The sequence below is a fragment of the Pyxicephalus adspersus genome, chromosome 2, assembly GCF_032062135.1.
Source record: "Pyxicephalus adspersus chromosome 2, UCB_Pads_2.0, whole genome shotgun sequence".
Lineage (NCBI taxonomy): Eukaryota > Metazoa > Chordata > Amphibia > Anura > Pyxicephalidae > Pyxicephalus > Pyxicephalus adspersus.
In genome coordinates this window covers 78,566,040-78,583,360 of record NC_092859.1, presented here as the reverse complement: position 1 = coordinate 78,583,360, position 17,321 = coordinate 78,566,040, and the positions used below count along the sequence as shown (strand labels likewise).

Here is a 17,321-nt window from a genome sequence, read left to right as displayed (position 1 = left end):
GCATGAAGCCCCAGGGTTTCATCAGAGGTTGCCAGGAGTTCCTTAAGATGTGGATGATTGTACTTCTGTTTGCTGGTGCCTGCATAGTTCTTAAAGCAACACCAATTGACGGCACTGGCCTGGGACATGAACGCAGATAAAAAAACAGGCATTAAAAAAATCCAGGCAACAAGTATCTTTATGAGAGGGTCGGCAATGAAGGTTCGTTCTCTTACTATAAATTTCCTTTATGGGATAGGGCTGTTTTGGTCTTTCAATCTCCAGTAACCTCTGTTGTAAAAAGCTGTTTGCAAAGCCTTAATGCCACATTAGAATACCAGTGACACATGTAGCAGATAGATTAACATAATTTCATTGCTTTCCCCCACTTCATAGACTCTAAACTCCTTTGGACAGGGTCCTCTCCTCCTCCTGTGTATAATCTTGTTTGTATTAGTCTGTCATTTGTAAACCCTTTTTAACATACAGTGTTGCATATTAATAATATGTTGGTACTTTATAAATTAAGGTCAATAATAACATTATATATATATATATAGCAGTAAATGGGGCTGTCACATAAATACCATGTGTCTCAATTTTAGAAAGACAGCCCTCATTTTTAAAACATCAAAGGGATTGCAAATGAGAGTGATTTGTCTATGTATGGGTAATTTAAAAAGGGTCTTGGCTAGTCAAACAGTGGATCCTAAAATGTTCCATGTTAGATTTTAAAATTAGAGAAGGAATCTTTTCATCAAAGAAAGAAATGCTGTGACTACAATCCATTATACCATTTATAGTCCATCACAAGAATAGGTAGCTGTACTTCTGCTGCCCTCACACTTTAAACACAATTTTGTTTAACAAACATTTACAGCATGTGATTATATAAATTATTTTCAATGTAATGTAAAGCTGTAATGGATTATAGCTTTTATCTGTCAGCTTGATAACTAAATTGCTTTAATAAATATGGTACATTCCAAGGAATGTCATTCTTCACACTCTAATGTAAGAAGATAAACAGATATACTAAGGGAAAACTGACAAGAAAGTTAACCCATTGTGAGGCATTTCAAGATGATACTATGTATAATAGGCTTTTTATTTTTAACATGTTGTTGAACTACAGGTAGTCCCCCGGTTAAGGTCATCCGACATACGGAGGCATGGAGCGGGCAGTTTGCATGACTTGTAGAGGAAATCTTTTGCAAAACACAGCTGAGGTTGTGGGTGATCTTAGGGGGTGAGCTCTTTCTGCAGCCCCTGTAACTCTTTAATGACCAAGTGAAAGATAAGAAGGAAAAGAGAAAGAACGATCTTTCTAGGCACAAAAAATAAAGTTGTATAGTAAATTCAATAAACAATAACAAATAAAAACAAGGAAATCCTTTTTAAAAATTGGTCACAGTCTTTTCTTGTGGTCCAAACAGTAACAAATTGGTCCCAAGCGGCGCTTTAACATAATTAATTCAACCTACAACCAAAAAAGATTGTTTGTTGGTGACTTTAGTTATAACTTTATCTGAACACCTATTGGGTCTAGATTACCGTGCATCCCATTATGTTTTCTTTCTATTCTGCCTACAAATTTACTGAGTATAGACAACCCAGCAACCTATATTATGTTTAAGTATCCAACAATACTTTTTACCTGCTGTTTCCCCCCTTTTAATTCATACTTAGTATGTTTTCCCCTACCATTTTGCAGAATATAATTAATATACATACTTACCTCAATATAGGTTCCTCCTTTGGGTACTTACCCTAGGGGATTATCCTCCCCCTCGGAGGGGCTATCTCAACATCTAAAAATTGTCCGGGCCTTTTTTCCCTAGGCGTGTCACACACATATGCTTTATCTTCAAGGAATATGTAAGTTTTCTTTCCTCCCTTTCTTCATATTGTTTTCTTTGCCAGTAACTGTACTCAATGTACTTGAATATATTATTTGATATGTATGGCTACTATATTTTATGTACCACCACATAATTGCATAATATGTATATGATATGATATATATATATATATATATATTTATATATATATATATATTTATATATATATATATATAATAATTCCATGAATATTTGTTTTTTTGGACCAATTGCCGGTATACTGACATTATGCATTTACTGTGAACCTAGATACTTCAAAGTACTGTGTTTATTCCCGCTAAACATAACGTCACCACTGTGCATATGTTATATATTCCTGCCAGAAGTTCACTGTCCAGTGCCCCTGAACGGCCTATACAGCAATGATCTGGATCTCCAGTCATTGTAAAACTGAATATTGTATTGCACAATAATTGTGATATGTAATATGAGAAGTAATCACTTATATAATCCATTTTTGCTACAAAAACCCCTCTTTTTCTGTTTTCCTATTGATTATCCTCAGGGTTGGCAAACAGGCGGAGCTTGCGACTTATACATATAGACCTCCACCAGATATATACCCCAATCCTTCTGTCACTGATATCACAAAAGCTGTGGCTTACACAAAGCAATGGATTTTCATGTAACAGAACTGATATGCCTATCACAGAGACAAAGGCCCCTTCATACCCAGACGTATAGTAAATTTTCTTTGATGACAAAAACAGCAGCGAGAAAGGGAAAGTATATAAAGTTGAAGTACCCCAAATGGGCAAAAGACTGCTTTGCTTTAGCCCTTTTAGTGGCACAGCCGCAGCCAAATTCTTTACATTTTACAGAGCCAGGATGGGCATTTTATAGAAGGGATGTGGGGGGGCTGGAAAGTGGCCCAATAACTTTTTTATAACTGAGATTTTGTCCAACACTGTCCTCACCATATTTTTGAGATGCCATTGGCTAATCACTCTTCAGCAAACAGCATATTATCAGGTCTTTTGGATGCCAAATCCCCTGCTGTGCTCTGTGGATACTGGCAGCCCCTATATATCACTACTGTACAGAAAACATGTCATGCAGTAAATACAGAGAACAGCATCAGCAGCAGGACAAGCAAGTATTTAAAGGACTTCTTAAGCAGGGAACTAGCTATTTATTTTTATATGAAGCTAACAGGGTCTCTTTTATTTCTTACCTTTTTGGTTTTGTTAATTTGTGAGTTGCTAAAATCATAGTTTAAAAATTATACAAAAGTCAGTGTGCCTCCAAACAAAACCTGTTTATTATCCTACTTATTTTTGTTTCGATAGCATCCCCAGGCTTGTGCAGAAGACTCTCTGCTGAACAGAAGGGTAAGATATCAAGCTAACAGGGTCTCCTTTATGTATACTTTTTAAACTACAGCTCAACTGTAGTTTAAAAAGTATACAAAAAAGTCAGGGTGTCTCCAAGCAAAACCTGTAGAATATCTTTCTTATTGTTTCCATAGCTCCCCCTGGCCAGTGCAGAAAACTCCCATGTTGAGGAAGGGGCTAAGATCGCTGCATACTATTTAATATATCACTGACATTTGTAACATTCTGGCATACCCACTACTGTGTCACAGCTACAGGTCTGTGATCAGCATTGCTTACTCTCTCTGTCTAATGATGATGGGAATACATCTAAGTCATGATCATGGCTATGATCTGAAGGGACAGAGGGCTGCTACTAGCTACTACCTCTGTTACCCCTGTTGCTTTTCCATTGTACCTGTTCTTGTACTTATTCACAAAATATTTATTTAGTACTTTAAACAGAGTAAAATGTTAAAAGTTCATTAAAAATAGTTTATAAAATAACATTTTTTCTAGAAATGCATATATAGTTTCATTTTTACATTTAAATTGTACATAGACAATATATATTGTATCTAACATAAAATACCTACTCACAAAAACACATAATGCTCTGCTACTATAGCTATAAACAGAAAGTTCAGCAAATATTACCTTTTATTTCCTGCATACATATACAAATTGCCAAGTTCATGGAGGGCTTGAGCTTTAAGGCTCTGTTGTCTATCTGAGTGAAGAATTTCTGTTTGTGAAAATTTAATACAATTATGAACACAATGTAAATATAATTATATCAAAAAAATTAACATTTACTTTGAGTAATTAAAAAATAAAAATGACTGAACCCTTCATTTGATATGTAGAATACCAGCACTTTATATACAGTTCCAGCACCAAAAAAATAAGTTGTAATCATTATTACTATTGTAATGGAATATGTTGGGAATCACTTCAAGGTGCATGTGAGATTATTGACCTCTCTAGTTGCATGTGCTGTGAATTCATTTATTGCCACAAATCCTCAAATATCACAACAAGAACTTTAACGTCAGGTTTGGTTCATTTCTTACAGCTTGAAAAAACACCAGGGGGTCTATTTTCAAAGCAAAGAACCTGATTCGCAGCAACATTCTCTGATGGCTAGAAGGCTGAACAAATTTTGATGTCCGTAGAAAATAAAGAAGAATGAACCTGAGATGTTGGTGCCTTTACTGTGAAATTTAATAAAATGCTTACAGCTACAAAGGTGGATGAGGATTTGTTTTTAAAAGTGATTTTATTGCGTGTTTATGTAAATACTTTGATATGCATGGCTTGGGTAATGTTTCAAACTTTGAACTTTAAACTTTGTATTTTGATATAAATATAAATTATATAAATATGTAAAAATAAAGACCAATTGCAAAGAAAATAAAAAGGATACCACTTAAGTTTGAACTACCTCGGCCACAAAATACAAGGCACAGCTTTCATTGGTTTCATTGGCTAGAATGGGCTGCTTTTTACATAGGACCTTTACTTATTAGGTTAAACTATAATTTGTTTGTGTGGAAAAAAATTTGCAAATAAATGAATATGTCAGCAAAAGATAAATGATGTATTGGCAAGTGCATGGCATGCTACGACAGGGAGCAGTCTCTGCGCTTACAATATTTAGCTCTTGTTGGGAAGCTGAATTGTTTTGCAATGACAGCAAAAGCGATTTTAAAGAATGGTAACACTATAAAAATCCCATATGCATACTAATCTTTCCCACAGATCTTTACCTTCCCCTACTTTTCAACCAGAAGACTAAACTAACTTGATATATTTTGAACTATTTTCCTGTCACTGTCCGGCTTTGCATTACTTATCGGATCTAGAAGACATTAATCCCCAACCCACAGATTAATTGATCTAGCAGTGTGAATTATTATCAGTCAAAGAATAAATGTCTTACCAATAGTCTTGTCATAAGAAGCTATAACAACTGAAAGTTGTGAGGAAGGAATTGGCTTGTTTTCAATAGAACATGCAGAAAGAAATTCTTCTTCTGAAAGATCTGGAGGGAGAGGCTGGTGAGCCTGAAATGCTCCTGCAGAGAAACCCACTTTTCCACAGAACGTGTGCATACTGCTAAACCTTTCTTGGATATTAAAGTCTACAAAGGAAATGTGATAATGACAAATTTCAAACCTTTTCAAAAGATGTACAAATTATTTAAAATTTAAAAAATGTGTTTTTGAAAACTACACTAAAGAATGATCTTCAGCAAATTTTGGCACAAATAGCTTATAACTATGCCTGTGCAATAATAATTGTATAGGCACATTCACACTTGATAACTTTTGCTTGTGAGATTCCCATAACAAAGTTAATACTTTTAATAATTGGCAGGCAACATATTTTTGATGTGGCACTAAGTACAGACAATGATGCCCTGGCACAAATAACTGGCATCATCTCCCTATATGGCAAGTTTAAGGTTTTAGATCTGGTAACTTATTGGGAAAGTAGATTCTTGTACTACTGATGTTTTCTACTCTGGTATAATGAATTTATAACACATCATCAAGAAATAAGTGAGAAACACTATGATATCTTTATAGTGCTGCTCTACCCTATACAGTTTAAACCCACAGCAAGAATACATTTTGTAGTGCTGCTTTCAGGACTGCTAATTGCTAGTCCTCAAGCTTTTTTGTTTTATAAAGGCTGTTATTGCTTTCGATCTTGAAAAACATTTATGACAAAAAAAAAAATATTTTTCTGTTACTGTGAAAAGAACAATACATTTGATAAGTGATTTCTAAAACCTGAGCATAGCTGTGAAAATGACATATTCTGCACATATTCTGCTACTTAACCATTTCAATTGGGAGTCAAAAGTGATACAGCCAAACATGAGCTTAGCAGACTGTATATGCCTTTCAACAGCCTAAAAACCTAATCTCAGAGGCATTTGAAGAGCACTCCCAATCAAGTCTATAGAAGTGTTTTAAAGGACAACTATCACTAGACACTGCACAAAGCATCTCAAAATTGTGCATCAACTGGTTCTTTTTTACATACGCCTAAAACACGACAATTATAAATGCCTTTTTAAACCACTATCGTTCATTTTCATTCTAATAGGAGGACTTGGCACTTTTTAGGCAGTATTCCAGCTATCAAACACTACAAAGCCAAAATCTTAACTGCTGGAAAACTATCTGTGTTAACCAACCCTTAATTATCTGAGTTTAGAATGGTCCATTCCAAAATCCAGACATGATAGGTGTTGGAGATAAAAGTTCACCGTTGAATTAAATTAATGGTTACAAACAAATTACATAAAATACTTTTAGAAAGGGTGTAAATAAAAATTTACTCTATCCTCATTAAAAGTACTGTATAGTACTTTAATTCACACTTTTGATTATGAGCTGCCATTAATGTGTTGCAGTTATAACAATAAGGTTTGACTCATTTTACCTTGGCTGTAAGCAAGAAATAACATCAATAGTTTTCTGCTGTGTTTAAGTGCTCTGCTTGAATACTTTGATTTCTGAAGACTATCACGAAAGCAAGCAAATGTGTCCATCACGTCCAGTGGTACACATGTTGGTGTCTTACGTTGTCTACCATCTGCCATGAAACACAAATTATTCGTTATAAAGTCTTTTATCAAAAATATGACTGATATGGTTACATGGGTTATTCATTATAATATTAATATACAGTTTTGCTTGCAAGTAGTTTGTGCAGCAACTAGAACAAGGACATGTGCCATCTTTATACATCTTTACCATTTACAACCTGAATGATCTCCAAATGATCACTGTGGGTGAATACAAACAGAACGACTCATCCTATTAGAAACAGTTATATTCTATAATCTTAATTTATAGTTCTAAATGGATGGACTTCCCAATACTGTTTCTTGTTTTTAGGCTTCAGGACAAGAACTTAAAAAAACTAGGACACAGTATACATATTAAATAATAGTGATTTGAAGTATTTTCTAATTCATCCAAAACTTTTTTTTCTGTTTTGCTGTCCATAGTACGATTCAGGTGTCAGGAAACCTGTAGCTCCCTATGTTTCCTGCTGGTAGTACTGTGGTTCAGCATGTTTTGCATGTATTTCCACTGGTAATAGTCAGGTAGCTTTCTGTAAGTCAACTTCTAGCTAAGCATCAGCTGTGCCTGGTTATCAAAAGGCCCATGTATTCTTACTTCACATATCTCACATTATCTTAGCATTGTGTCTGTAAACTTGCTGGTCACTTGAAAGCGAGGGCCTGGTTTATTAAAGCTCTCCAAGGCTGGAGAGAAAACACTTCCATCAGTGAAGCTGGGTGATCCAGCAAACCTGGAATGGATCTGGTCCAGGATCGAAAACATTTGCTAACAAATAGCAAATTATGAAATCCATTCGAGGTTTGTTGGACCAACCAGGTTCACTGATGAAGGTATATTCTCTACGGCCTTAAAGAGCTTTAAAAAATCAACCCGAGTGTGAATTTGTTGCCAATATTCACTATTGTTAGTTGTGTCTTGTATGTTTTCTCTTACACAATAAACACACTTTAGCTATCCCTGAATTCAAGCCTATTCTGTGTATGCTGCCAAAGCTGATCATGCTGCTGGGGAAACTCTAACATCAGAAACACTCTCCTGATGACAAGGTTGTTATCAGGACAGGAATAGAAGGGAAAGCTTTGCAACAAGACATGTATCAATACAAAAGCTTTCTTATCAGTAGGTAGAGAAAGGTCAGAATCATTGTTGGCTTTTCATTGGTTTTTGTGTTAATTCTAGATTTCTCTTAATTTGCTGCTAACTTTGTTTTTAACACAAATTATTGAAACTGTGTAGTCTCTTTTTTTCCCTAGCTGGAAATTGTGCTAGGTAATTATTTTCTGAGTGAGTGCCATTTCTAATTTCCTTGTATGTCAGTTTGCATTTCTTTCACAGGAAGTGAATGAAAATCTACTGTTACCAGAGATTTAAAAAATAAATAAATAAAACAACTGAAATGGGTGTTAACTCTTTCCTACCCCAGCCAAATAACATAAAAGGGGGTTTGCTAAACATGAACTTTAAATCTAATTTTTAAGTAGCTCTAAGCCCAATCAACCAGAACATCCAGGTTAGCTTGTAGGAAACCCATCTTGCAATACTTGTATCCTAATACACATCTTTGGGTCACCTGCAAACAGTTACCAGTTACCAAAAATGCTTTGAGATCTCCATCAGGTTGTTTTTTTTTATTTATGAAAAGCAGCATATTATTTAAAAATAAAATGGCCTTAACAGTTGCAGCTGTTTATTGTATAATTATGTTATTATCAAATATATTTTATTTAAAAGTAATTTAAAATTACATTTTCATTTTTTTAGTGTTGTAAACTCAAATGATAATGATTTGTATCAGAAACAGATGCTTAGCAAAAGAGACTGCAACACCATCCATAATAACAATTTATGATTACAGTGCTCTTCTACAAGTGTTCTGTATCAACGCTGACCAAAACACATCTGCAGAATGTTTTTTTAAGCACTTATATACTACTGATACAATAATATATCCCAATGATTTTTTTTAGGTTATTTTAAAGTATCATTTAATTTCTATTACAAAAACGTTTTGCCGAAACTTGTTAAAAAAAAATGAAAATGCTAAAAATCAGACGTGTTCACCGAACATGTTTTGGCACCTTCCCACAAGCACCTTCCCCAGCAACTTTCAAAATCTAAATACAGCTGTGGACGACATCAAGTTTTAGGACCAAATTGTCAGCTCCTACAATGAAACTCCCATGTTAGCTGAAATATTACATAAAAGTCTTGCTGAAATATTATATCTAGCCCACAAGCCAGTCACCTGCAATGGTGTGACACTTTACTGGTTTGGCTATAGTGAGGAATTAGTGATCCAGGAGCAAGGTATTTATTGCAAGTTGGTAGAATTACTAGTGTGACGTGGCCCTGAACACAGTCCCTCATGTGCAATGTTTTCTTTTTTGCCAGTACTTTCAACTTAGTATGACATGTGGTGCATGCCCTTAAAGCTGCCATGTATCTGCTGGTTTTTAAATACTTTTGGACACATCTCATTTATAGATGCTAGCTGTGGGCAGACTGGACAGCGTAAACCTCTGGTATGTGGTTATCATCTACGTTTGTATCTGCTGTGAAAATTAGTACCAGAATTTGTAGAGTGCATTTCAAAGTGATCCAATTCTTCACAACAGCAATATGATAAAAAAAAAATACTTTAGAACAGCAAATTAAGTCTGTATCTACTACATTGAGTAAAAAAAATGTATACATTAAAAGGGTATATTTATAAACTATAAAATCATTTATTTTTTACATAGCTAATCTAAATGCCTCTCATCACTTGTGTATGCTCAGCGGTGTTACTGTCAACTGTGTAACACAACTAACCTCTCCACAAATTTATAAAATGCCTACTAGAAATAGCATGATAGTAAATTTATAGAGTGAGCAGAGGAAGAATTGTCCACTATTTTAAATGTATGCATTTAAAAAATTTAAAATATATATAAAGATCTATTATTTTGGACAGTTTCATAATTTTTCTATGCTTATATAGTTATTCCTTTCAGCAATATTCCCTTCTTTGGGCATGAACTTCAAAAACAATTGGCTTGTAGCTAGTGAAACACAACTGGTTGTATATCATCATTTTGTCACAAAGCATTCACAAATTTTGTTTGCACAGTAACAAACAAGTTAAAAAGAATAAATGTTTGAGATTATGAAAGATGGTATCTCCTCCCATATCAGCATTACAAGATGTCTTTTATCTAAAGTTTCACGCAACAAATATGTTTGGTGCGTGTTACAACAGTTTCTACAAAAAGTTTAACAAAAAGACATTAACAGGCAAAGTCCTGTGTGAGAGATAAAAAAGTAGAATAGTGTGTTTCTGCATGCATTAGGGATGATGGAGATAAAGTACATTGTGGTTGTTTATTTGCTTAGGATACAAATGTATGTCAACTTAACAGATGTAATATAGCTCTGACCTGAATGAACAATGTGCCCCTTCCGATCAATATCGGCTCCAGGATTCCTCACTTTATTACACGCTGTGCCAACATGAAGCTGTTTTCCTATATAATTCCTGCAATGCATCTAAAAAATCAACAGAGAAAAAAATACAGCTGAAAGCTTTTGTTAACAAATCTTTTTATTCAATTGATAGTGTGCATATTCTTGAAACAGCATAATAGCAATGTGACTTTACAGCTAATTCAGTGTGGAGGAGGCAGGCTGATGTTTATCTTGTCCTTTAGCTGAAATATCATAACTGCATTTAATGTTTCACCAGAAGATCTTTCAAAATAAATATGTTATGTACTATTTTTTTATGTTAAGCTGTAATAAACGGTATTGGTATCATTATGCCTATCAAAAACTCTAAAGTTTTATTTCATGACACAGCTTTGCCTGCAGTAAATGAGTTTAATTAGAATGATTACAATGATAAAACAATATAAGAATACAGAATATTGAAAGCATTATAAAGATACACCAGCTGTATGAACAAAATACAAAATGAATGTTAGACATAAAATAACCATACACTGAGCCTGTCTTTGAATTTGCACAACAGGGCACACAAATATTACTGATAAATGTGTTATTTAACTATAAACACAAAGCTGGAGGAATACTCATCCCCAAATGTCTGTAAAACCTCCAAACTGTTGCTAGAGTGGAACATACCCATATTGTTTGAAGGTATGTTTAGACATTTTTAAACAAAGTAGAACACAGAGTTATAAATTAAGATAATACTAGTAAATGATTGGACCAGTGGCAGACATAGCCAACAGGGGGCCCCCGTGCCGAACTGACGTGGGTTGACACCTGCTGTCCACACCCATGCCCATTCCAATGTCCTTCTCCTAGCCACATTTACCTCCACATCCCTCCACCTATGAACTGACACAGAAGAACAACCGCAAGCAGAAAATCTGGACTTCATCCCACCCATTCAGATGTCCCGCTTTTGTGGCTGTGCTCGAGTGTCATAGAGGAACCACAAAGCACGAGAACAAGTGTTCCTGTCTTCGGCTGCATTGCCGGGTCCCTCAATCAGTGCGACTGATTGAAGCAACCCCTTGCAAGTCTGATGTCTACAGGGGGGTATGGGGGAGGGCCCTGTTGGCTGAGGAGGCCTGGGGCCCTCGTTGAGCTGCATGCTATGCACCTCCATATGTCTGCCCCTGGGTGGGAAATCATTTCCTTTTTTAGCTTTAAGGTGGCAAAAAAAACTTTTATTTGGATTAAACCATTTTTGACCATGTACCAGATCAAAGTTCAGAGACTAACCTTGTCATCACTGTTTCCTAATTGTATGTGGATAGCAGAATCATGCGGCTCTTTCAGTTGACTGTTCATGCCAGTCACCATTCTCTGAGCATGAACCAGCAGCGGGGTTACTTGTTCTGTAAATCTTTCACTGTTGGACAGAGAAAGATCGGAATAAACTTTACATATATCATAGGATAATTATACAGAGGATGTATAGGGTTTCAGGATACAATGTAAAGGATTCATATTCCTGAAAATTAGTTTAATATGTTACATTTTCACAGAACGCATAAACACTACATACATTTATTCTAAACAATTATGAAAATGAATAAATAAGCAGATAATAAGATGCACCCTGATTAGATATGCTGCAAAAATTGTCAAGATAAATAAAATGGTAGGGCACATGGGAAGAGTTATAAACTGTTGTTCTTTCCAAAAAGGTAAGAAAAGCATTTTTTACCACTTTTTGTTTGGTGTCATCTGAAAAAATTGCCACAACATAACTCGGATAAAGGCAACCAATATACAAGTCAAAGAGTTTTCTGTGAAAAAAGTGTTAGAACAGGCTTTTTAACATAGTGAAATGACATTTAGGTCCAAGGGAACACCAGCTAATAATAACTATAACTTCAGATCAGGGTATACTGGTATGAACAGTACACTGAGATATAGGAATAAACCAAACTCTATTTATAAAGCTCCAACATATTATGCAGCACTATACATTAAAAAGAGATTGAACATTTCAGGCAGATATAAACAATACCACAAAAGGAGGGGACCCTGCCCAAAGGAGTTTATAATCTAGGAGGTTAAAAAAAATAATAATGAGCATCGAAAACAGCAACGTTTTTTCACATTGGTGGTCTGAGGAATGCATGCCAAATAAATTGATGTTCAATGAGAAAAATACCATCTTACAGACATTTAGAAAGATTAATGGTGTCAATGGTAATTTATCCAAGAGGAAGATATTGTTCATTGCTCAAGGTATCTCAGGAAACTTCTAGAAAAACAAGAAAGGTTCTGTAGAACCCAGGTTGAGGGTTCTACCCAACAGAAATAACTGCAGAGCAGTTTGCTACTTCTCCTTTAAAGATTTACAAATCATAAACCATAAATACCTGGATATGATTCTATATTTCAATGAGATTGGAAATGACAGGTACATATCTAAAAAAGGATTTGCATCTTTGTGTAATGTTTTGTAAATTGTGTAATATTTGTAGAAAGAAACCTCTGAGTCTGGAAAATAATTAGTCATTTCTTTAACTCACTGGAGTTTCTTAAAGAAAGGGCTTCTTTTAGCACAACTAAAAAAAGGGAACAGCAAAAAAGTAACAAGAGCCCGACCCTTTGATTGGATTGAATATATAAAATATTTATTTTACTAATCACTATTTTTTTCATTTATTTTTACTGAACTTTATTAACACTTCAATATTTATGTTAATTCGATAAATTACCATTTTCAAATAGTTTTGTTTTTTTCAGATGCAAAAAGACTTACTGGGTCAGTATATTAAACTGGATTGCTATATGAGCCAATGTTTCCCATTTCTTCATGTGGTATAAAACTTCTAAAGATTTTAGAACTAAATCACATGTCCAGCGCATGTCTATCACTGTGACATCATCAAAGGGGTATTCAAAAGAAAGATTCGATCCACCTTCTTCATTTGCAATGCTACCCATGCAGCTGGGGACACTGAAATTTTCATTCTCTTCAACAACCTAGGAATGAAAAGTGTACATAAAACAATCATTTTGACAAGAAAATTATATTTCTAATTATAGCAGCAAAAATCACAGTAGTAGCTGCAATAATATATATCCCTGACTTCTGAATCATTAAGGAAAAATATAACATTTTCCTTTGTATAATTCAACCAGAGAAACTATTCTCATTAAAAAAAGCAAGTTCACCTTTACTTTTTCAGCCAAAATAACAGAAGTCAAAAGAAAAAAAAAATACAAAAAAAACAGTCGCTTATCACTTTTAATGTTCTCATGTACCTTTACCAGGAAATGTTTAAATTACCTTAATATGAAAGGAAAACTGCAGGCACTTTAAGCAGTTATATATACAATTTGTGCAGACTAAAAAATGGTCGATTTATGTGTACTTCATATTTTCATACATAAACCTGGCACGTCTGAGAACATTCAGTCATTTGTTGCACATCACTGTAGACAAATATCCACAGTAAAAAGGAAACGGTTCCGCAGGGCATATTGGATGCATATATAACATATACTGAGAGTGACTCCTTTAATATGGCACAGGAAATTCAGTCTCATGGTGTACTCTATAAGCAGAAATGGACAACGCTCCCACCAACTGAACTAGGGTGTAGATTTTAGTACAGGATAGCAGACAAGGCTCTGATCAGGAGGGGTGGGAACTGTTTTACTGGCAGTGGGTAGGGCATAAAAAGTAAGGGGATTTTTAAGCATTCAAAATGTTCAGTTCTGAAGCATGTTTATTTACAATTGTTGTTTTTCAGCTTTACAACATTAATATTCTTAGAAAGATGGAGAACCAAGGAATATACTTCAAGCATTTATATAAATCATTCACAATAATTTTTTAATCTTTCTACACTACCAAATGTATATACAGTGTCTTGAAAATGTATTCTTACCTCATAGTGTTTGTCCTCAAATCTGTTTGGCTCAAATCTCTAAAAGACTGAAAAAGGTTTGCCCTGTATTTAGTGCTATACATCTTTTCTTCAAATCTCGCCAGTGTTTTTGCCAATGAAAAACATATCAAGTGCACAATGCTACCAACACTATCCTTTACTGCAGGAATGGTGTTCTTGGGTGATGGAAAGTGTTGGATTTGCACCACATGTGGCATTTACCATGATGGTCATAAAGTTCAATAGTAGTTTCATCTGACCAGCAATCCTTCTTCCATATGCTGTTAGGCAAACTTGAAATATGTTACAAAGCTAAAGAAGTTTAAATACTTTAGCTTATTTGACATTTTACTTTCCTCTACAGCCAATAGCCATATTAGTGTTAGTAATAAGCAGTGACTTCATGCAAGAGAAGGGTCACTCTCCATGTGAGACGTAGCATCTGACACTGGGCTAACATTACTATTTGAATAGTAAAGAAAATTAGGTGAATAACAGCACACTAATCTGTTTCTGCAAGGTGGGATTTAAAATATAACAACCTAAAATTTACCTCAATTAATAAATAATTTACTATTGATTGAAGAAGAGTTATATTTTTGTCAGGTCAGGTCTTTTGTCAGTATCTTTGCATTGCAAGACACTTACTGGCTCTAAATATTCACATAGATTTTATTGTAACAAAAAAGACTTTTTCCATATACTTCTATAGATATTTTACAAAAGCTTTGGTGGTATGTATGACTGTTATTTCTTTATCTTTTCATTTCTTTGTTTTAAGTTCCCTGGTTCTTCTATGCCTAAATAGTTTGTATTTTCTTCAGCAAGGAACATATGTGGATTTTTGTGTCTTAAAGACATACCTAAGGTGATTTCTATTCCTAAGCATACATTTAATAAATGCTGTTTACAGTCCACCCTTCATAAAACATGCAGTGAAGGGAAGCTGAGACAAACACTAGCTAAGATCACATTTTATTGTGTCTAAAAATAAAGAATCAGTAAGCAAGTGTAAAATGTTACTGGGAAAGAGTAATGTGTATTGGCCTTGTACCAGAATTTGTTCAAGACACTAATGAATCATGTGTAGCATGAAACTAGTGTTTGCCAGCAGCTTTATTCCTCTCTGATTCTCTCTGCTATATGGACATTTTTAATTGACTGTAGTAAATGTAACGTTTTATCTTCAGCTGTCTGGGACAGAACTTCATTTCTCTTGGGAGTGCCAAATATTTACTATACAAACATATCTTCTTTGGGGACACATTCACATTTACTGTGTAAAACGTATATTTCAAAATCAACCCCATGAAGCTGATGTTTTTTTTACAGCTTAATGAGCAAAAGCCATTGCATAACAGGAAGGTGTAATTTGCCTAACACAAGATAAAAAATTACTTAATGGTGGTCAGTTCATAATCATCATGCTTGCTTTGATTGTCAGGACTGAAGTTAGTGGGCTATGATGGCAGGTCATTGTTCCCATCAATTAATCTCCAAGAAATAACAAATGAAGTAAAGATTAACAAAGATTGTTATAAAAAATGCGTTATTCCAATTTTTGGTATGTGCTAGAAAGATAAGCAGGATACAATTATATATCACACACAGACTATATACCTTTAAAGAGCCAGTATTTTGTAGAACAACTACCATGTCAAGGACTAAGTCTGCTGCATAGTACAAGGGCTCCCAAATTTCTCTGTTCAGGAGGTCTCTTGTGATAGGAAAAAATCCTACAGTGGCATCAAATTCTTTAGCAGTCACCTGCAGTTCAAGTACAAGGTTCCAAAGTACACGGCAAACATTTTGGAGTAATGTCCAGTGTCCTCCTCGATGTGCAAGAACCTAAAAATTTGAAAGATAAAGCTTTAAAACTCTGTTCACAATATACTAGACTTCTTTTCTGTGAATTTGAACTTAAACTCTAACTTAAAGTCTTTTTGTTGGCTTGCATATTTTACAAGCTTGTTAAATGTCATTAATATTTGTTGGGTCGCCATTATAGGAATCTTTCTTTGACAATGTGCATTATTCTCTCTCTTTGTACACTGCATATGTTAAGCTTAACAATTAACCTATTTAATTGTCTCCCATTTGGACCATCATTTGTAGTAATGAAAGTGTTGAAATATACCTTTTTAACAAGTGCATAAAATACTTACTGATTTTTCCAGAAATCTGTGTGTTTAATACTGGTGCACAATAAGCACTTATGAAGTTGGAGAGGGGAAGAATATAAAGAGAGGTCAGTGCTCTTTATAACTCATAATGAAAAATTAAGTGGGCAGTGCTGCCAAATTTACTTAGGAATTAAGAGTTATGTTTTTATGTTTCTGGCACATTATCATGTTTCTGTACTTGTAGTTATAAAACATGCACAAGCTTTTCTTGCCTTGACATAGTCTAACTATTGAGATGAAGAGGCTGACTTGATAAAGAATTTGAGAATCTCCAATTCGCTTAAAGCGTACCTATACTCCCAAAATCAACTTTGGCTTATAGATAACATAAGCCAAATTTATAATCATCTTAATACTTTTTTTTTCAGCTTGCTTTGACCTTTAAACTTTAAAGGCCACACCCCCAGGTATCTCCATCGCCTAGGCAGTGAACTGCAATCTGGAAAATGCCATCCTTGGTGGGAGTGTTTCTAATCCACTCCCATTGCCTTAATTATGCAGATTATTTTTTCTTTCCTCCTGGGACTCTCATGTCACTCGAGTGCAACTGCTCCGTCTGCAGCTGCTTCCTGCTTCTTTTCAGTTTGTGAGCTCTCCCTGCAGTGAGGGGGGAGGGAGGGGGAGTGGCTGGGGAAGAAGGTCCGGAGAAGAAGAAAACGTAAACTTGCCAGTCACAATCTGGCCACTTCTAAACACTTCATAAATCATTATATTTTTCATGGATAGAAGCTGATCCAGCCAATGCCACCAGGAAGATTGACATTTTAGTGCAAGTAAGTGAGAATAGATTAATAATTGAAAGACTAGTTTTTGAGTTTAGTTCCTCTTTAACTTATTGTATGTCCTGATACAGGTAGTCCCAGGGTTAAGGACATTTGACATGGACGACTCCTAGATACGAGCGGGGCTTTCCTGTTCCCTGTGTGCAGAACGGAGGCTTGGAAGGGGGAGGGGTGGTTTGCATGACTTGACACAGCTG

General features: G+C 35.0%; 1 protein-coding gene across 1 annotated transcript in view; it reads right to left on the bottom strand.

Annotated features, from left to right (window-relative positions):
* The window catches only part of CFAP54 (cilia and flagella associated protein 54), a 176,825-nt gene that overhangs the window by 51,648 nt on the left and 107,856 nt on the right, over positions 1-17,321 (bottom strand). Inside the window, exons 37-43 of the mRNA XM_072399011.1 lie at positions 15,780-16,007; positions 13,025-13,248; positions 11,527-11,656; positions 10,215-10,323; positions 6,650-6,802; positions 5,136-5,336; positions 3,851-3,938 (exon numbers count right to left, since the gene is read on the bottom strand). Of these exons, the coding sequence (XP_072255112.1) occupies positions 3,851-3,938; positions 5,136-5,336; positions 6,650-6,802; positions 10,215-10,323; positions 11,527-11,656; positions 13,025-13,248; positions 15,780-16,007 (1,133 nt within the window). The remainder of the gene's footprint in view (positions 1-3,850; positions 3,939-5,135; positions 5,337-6,649; positions 6,803-10,214; positions 10,324-11,526; positions 11,657-13,024; positions 13,249-15,779; positions 16,008-17,321) is intronic.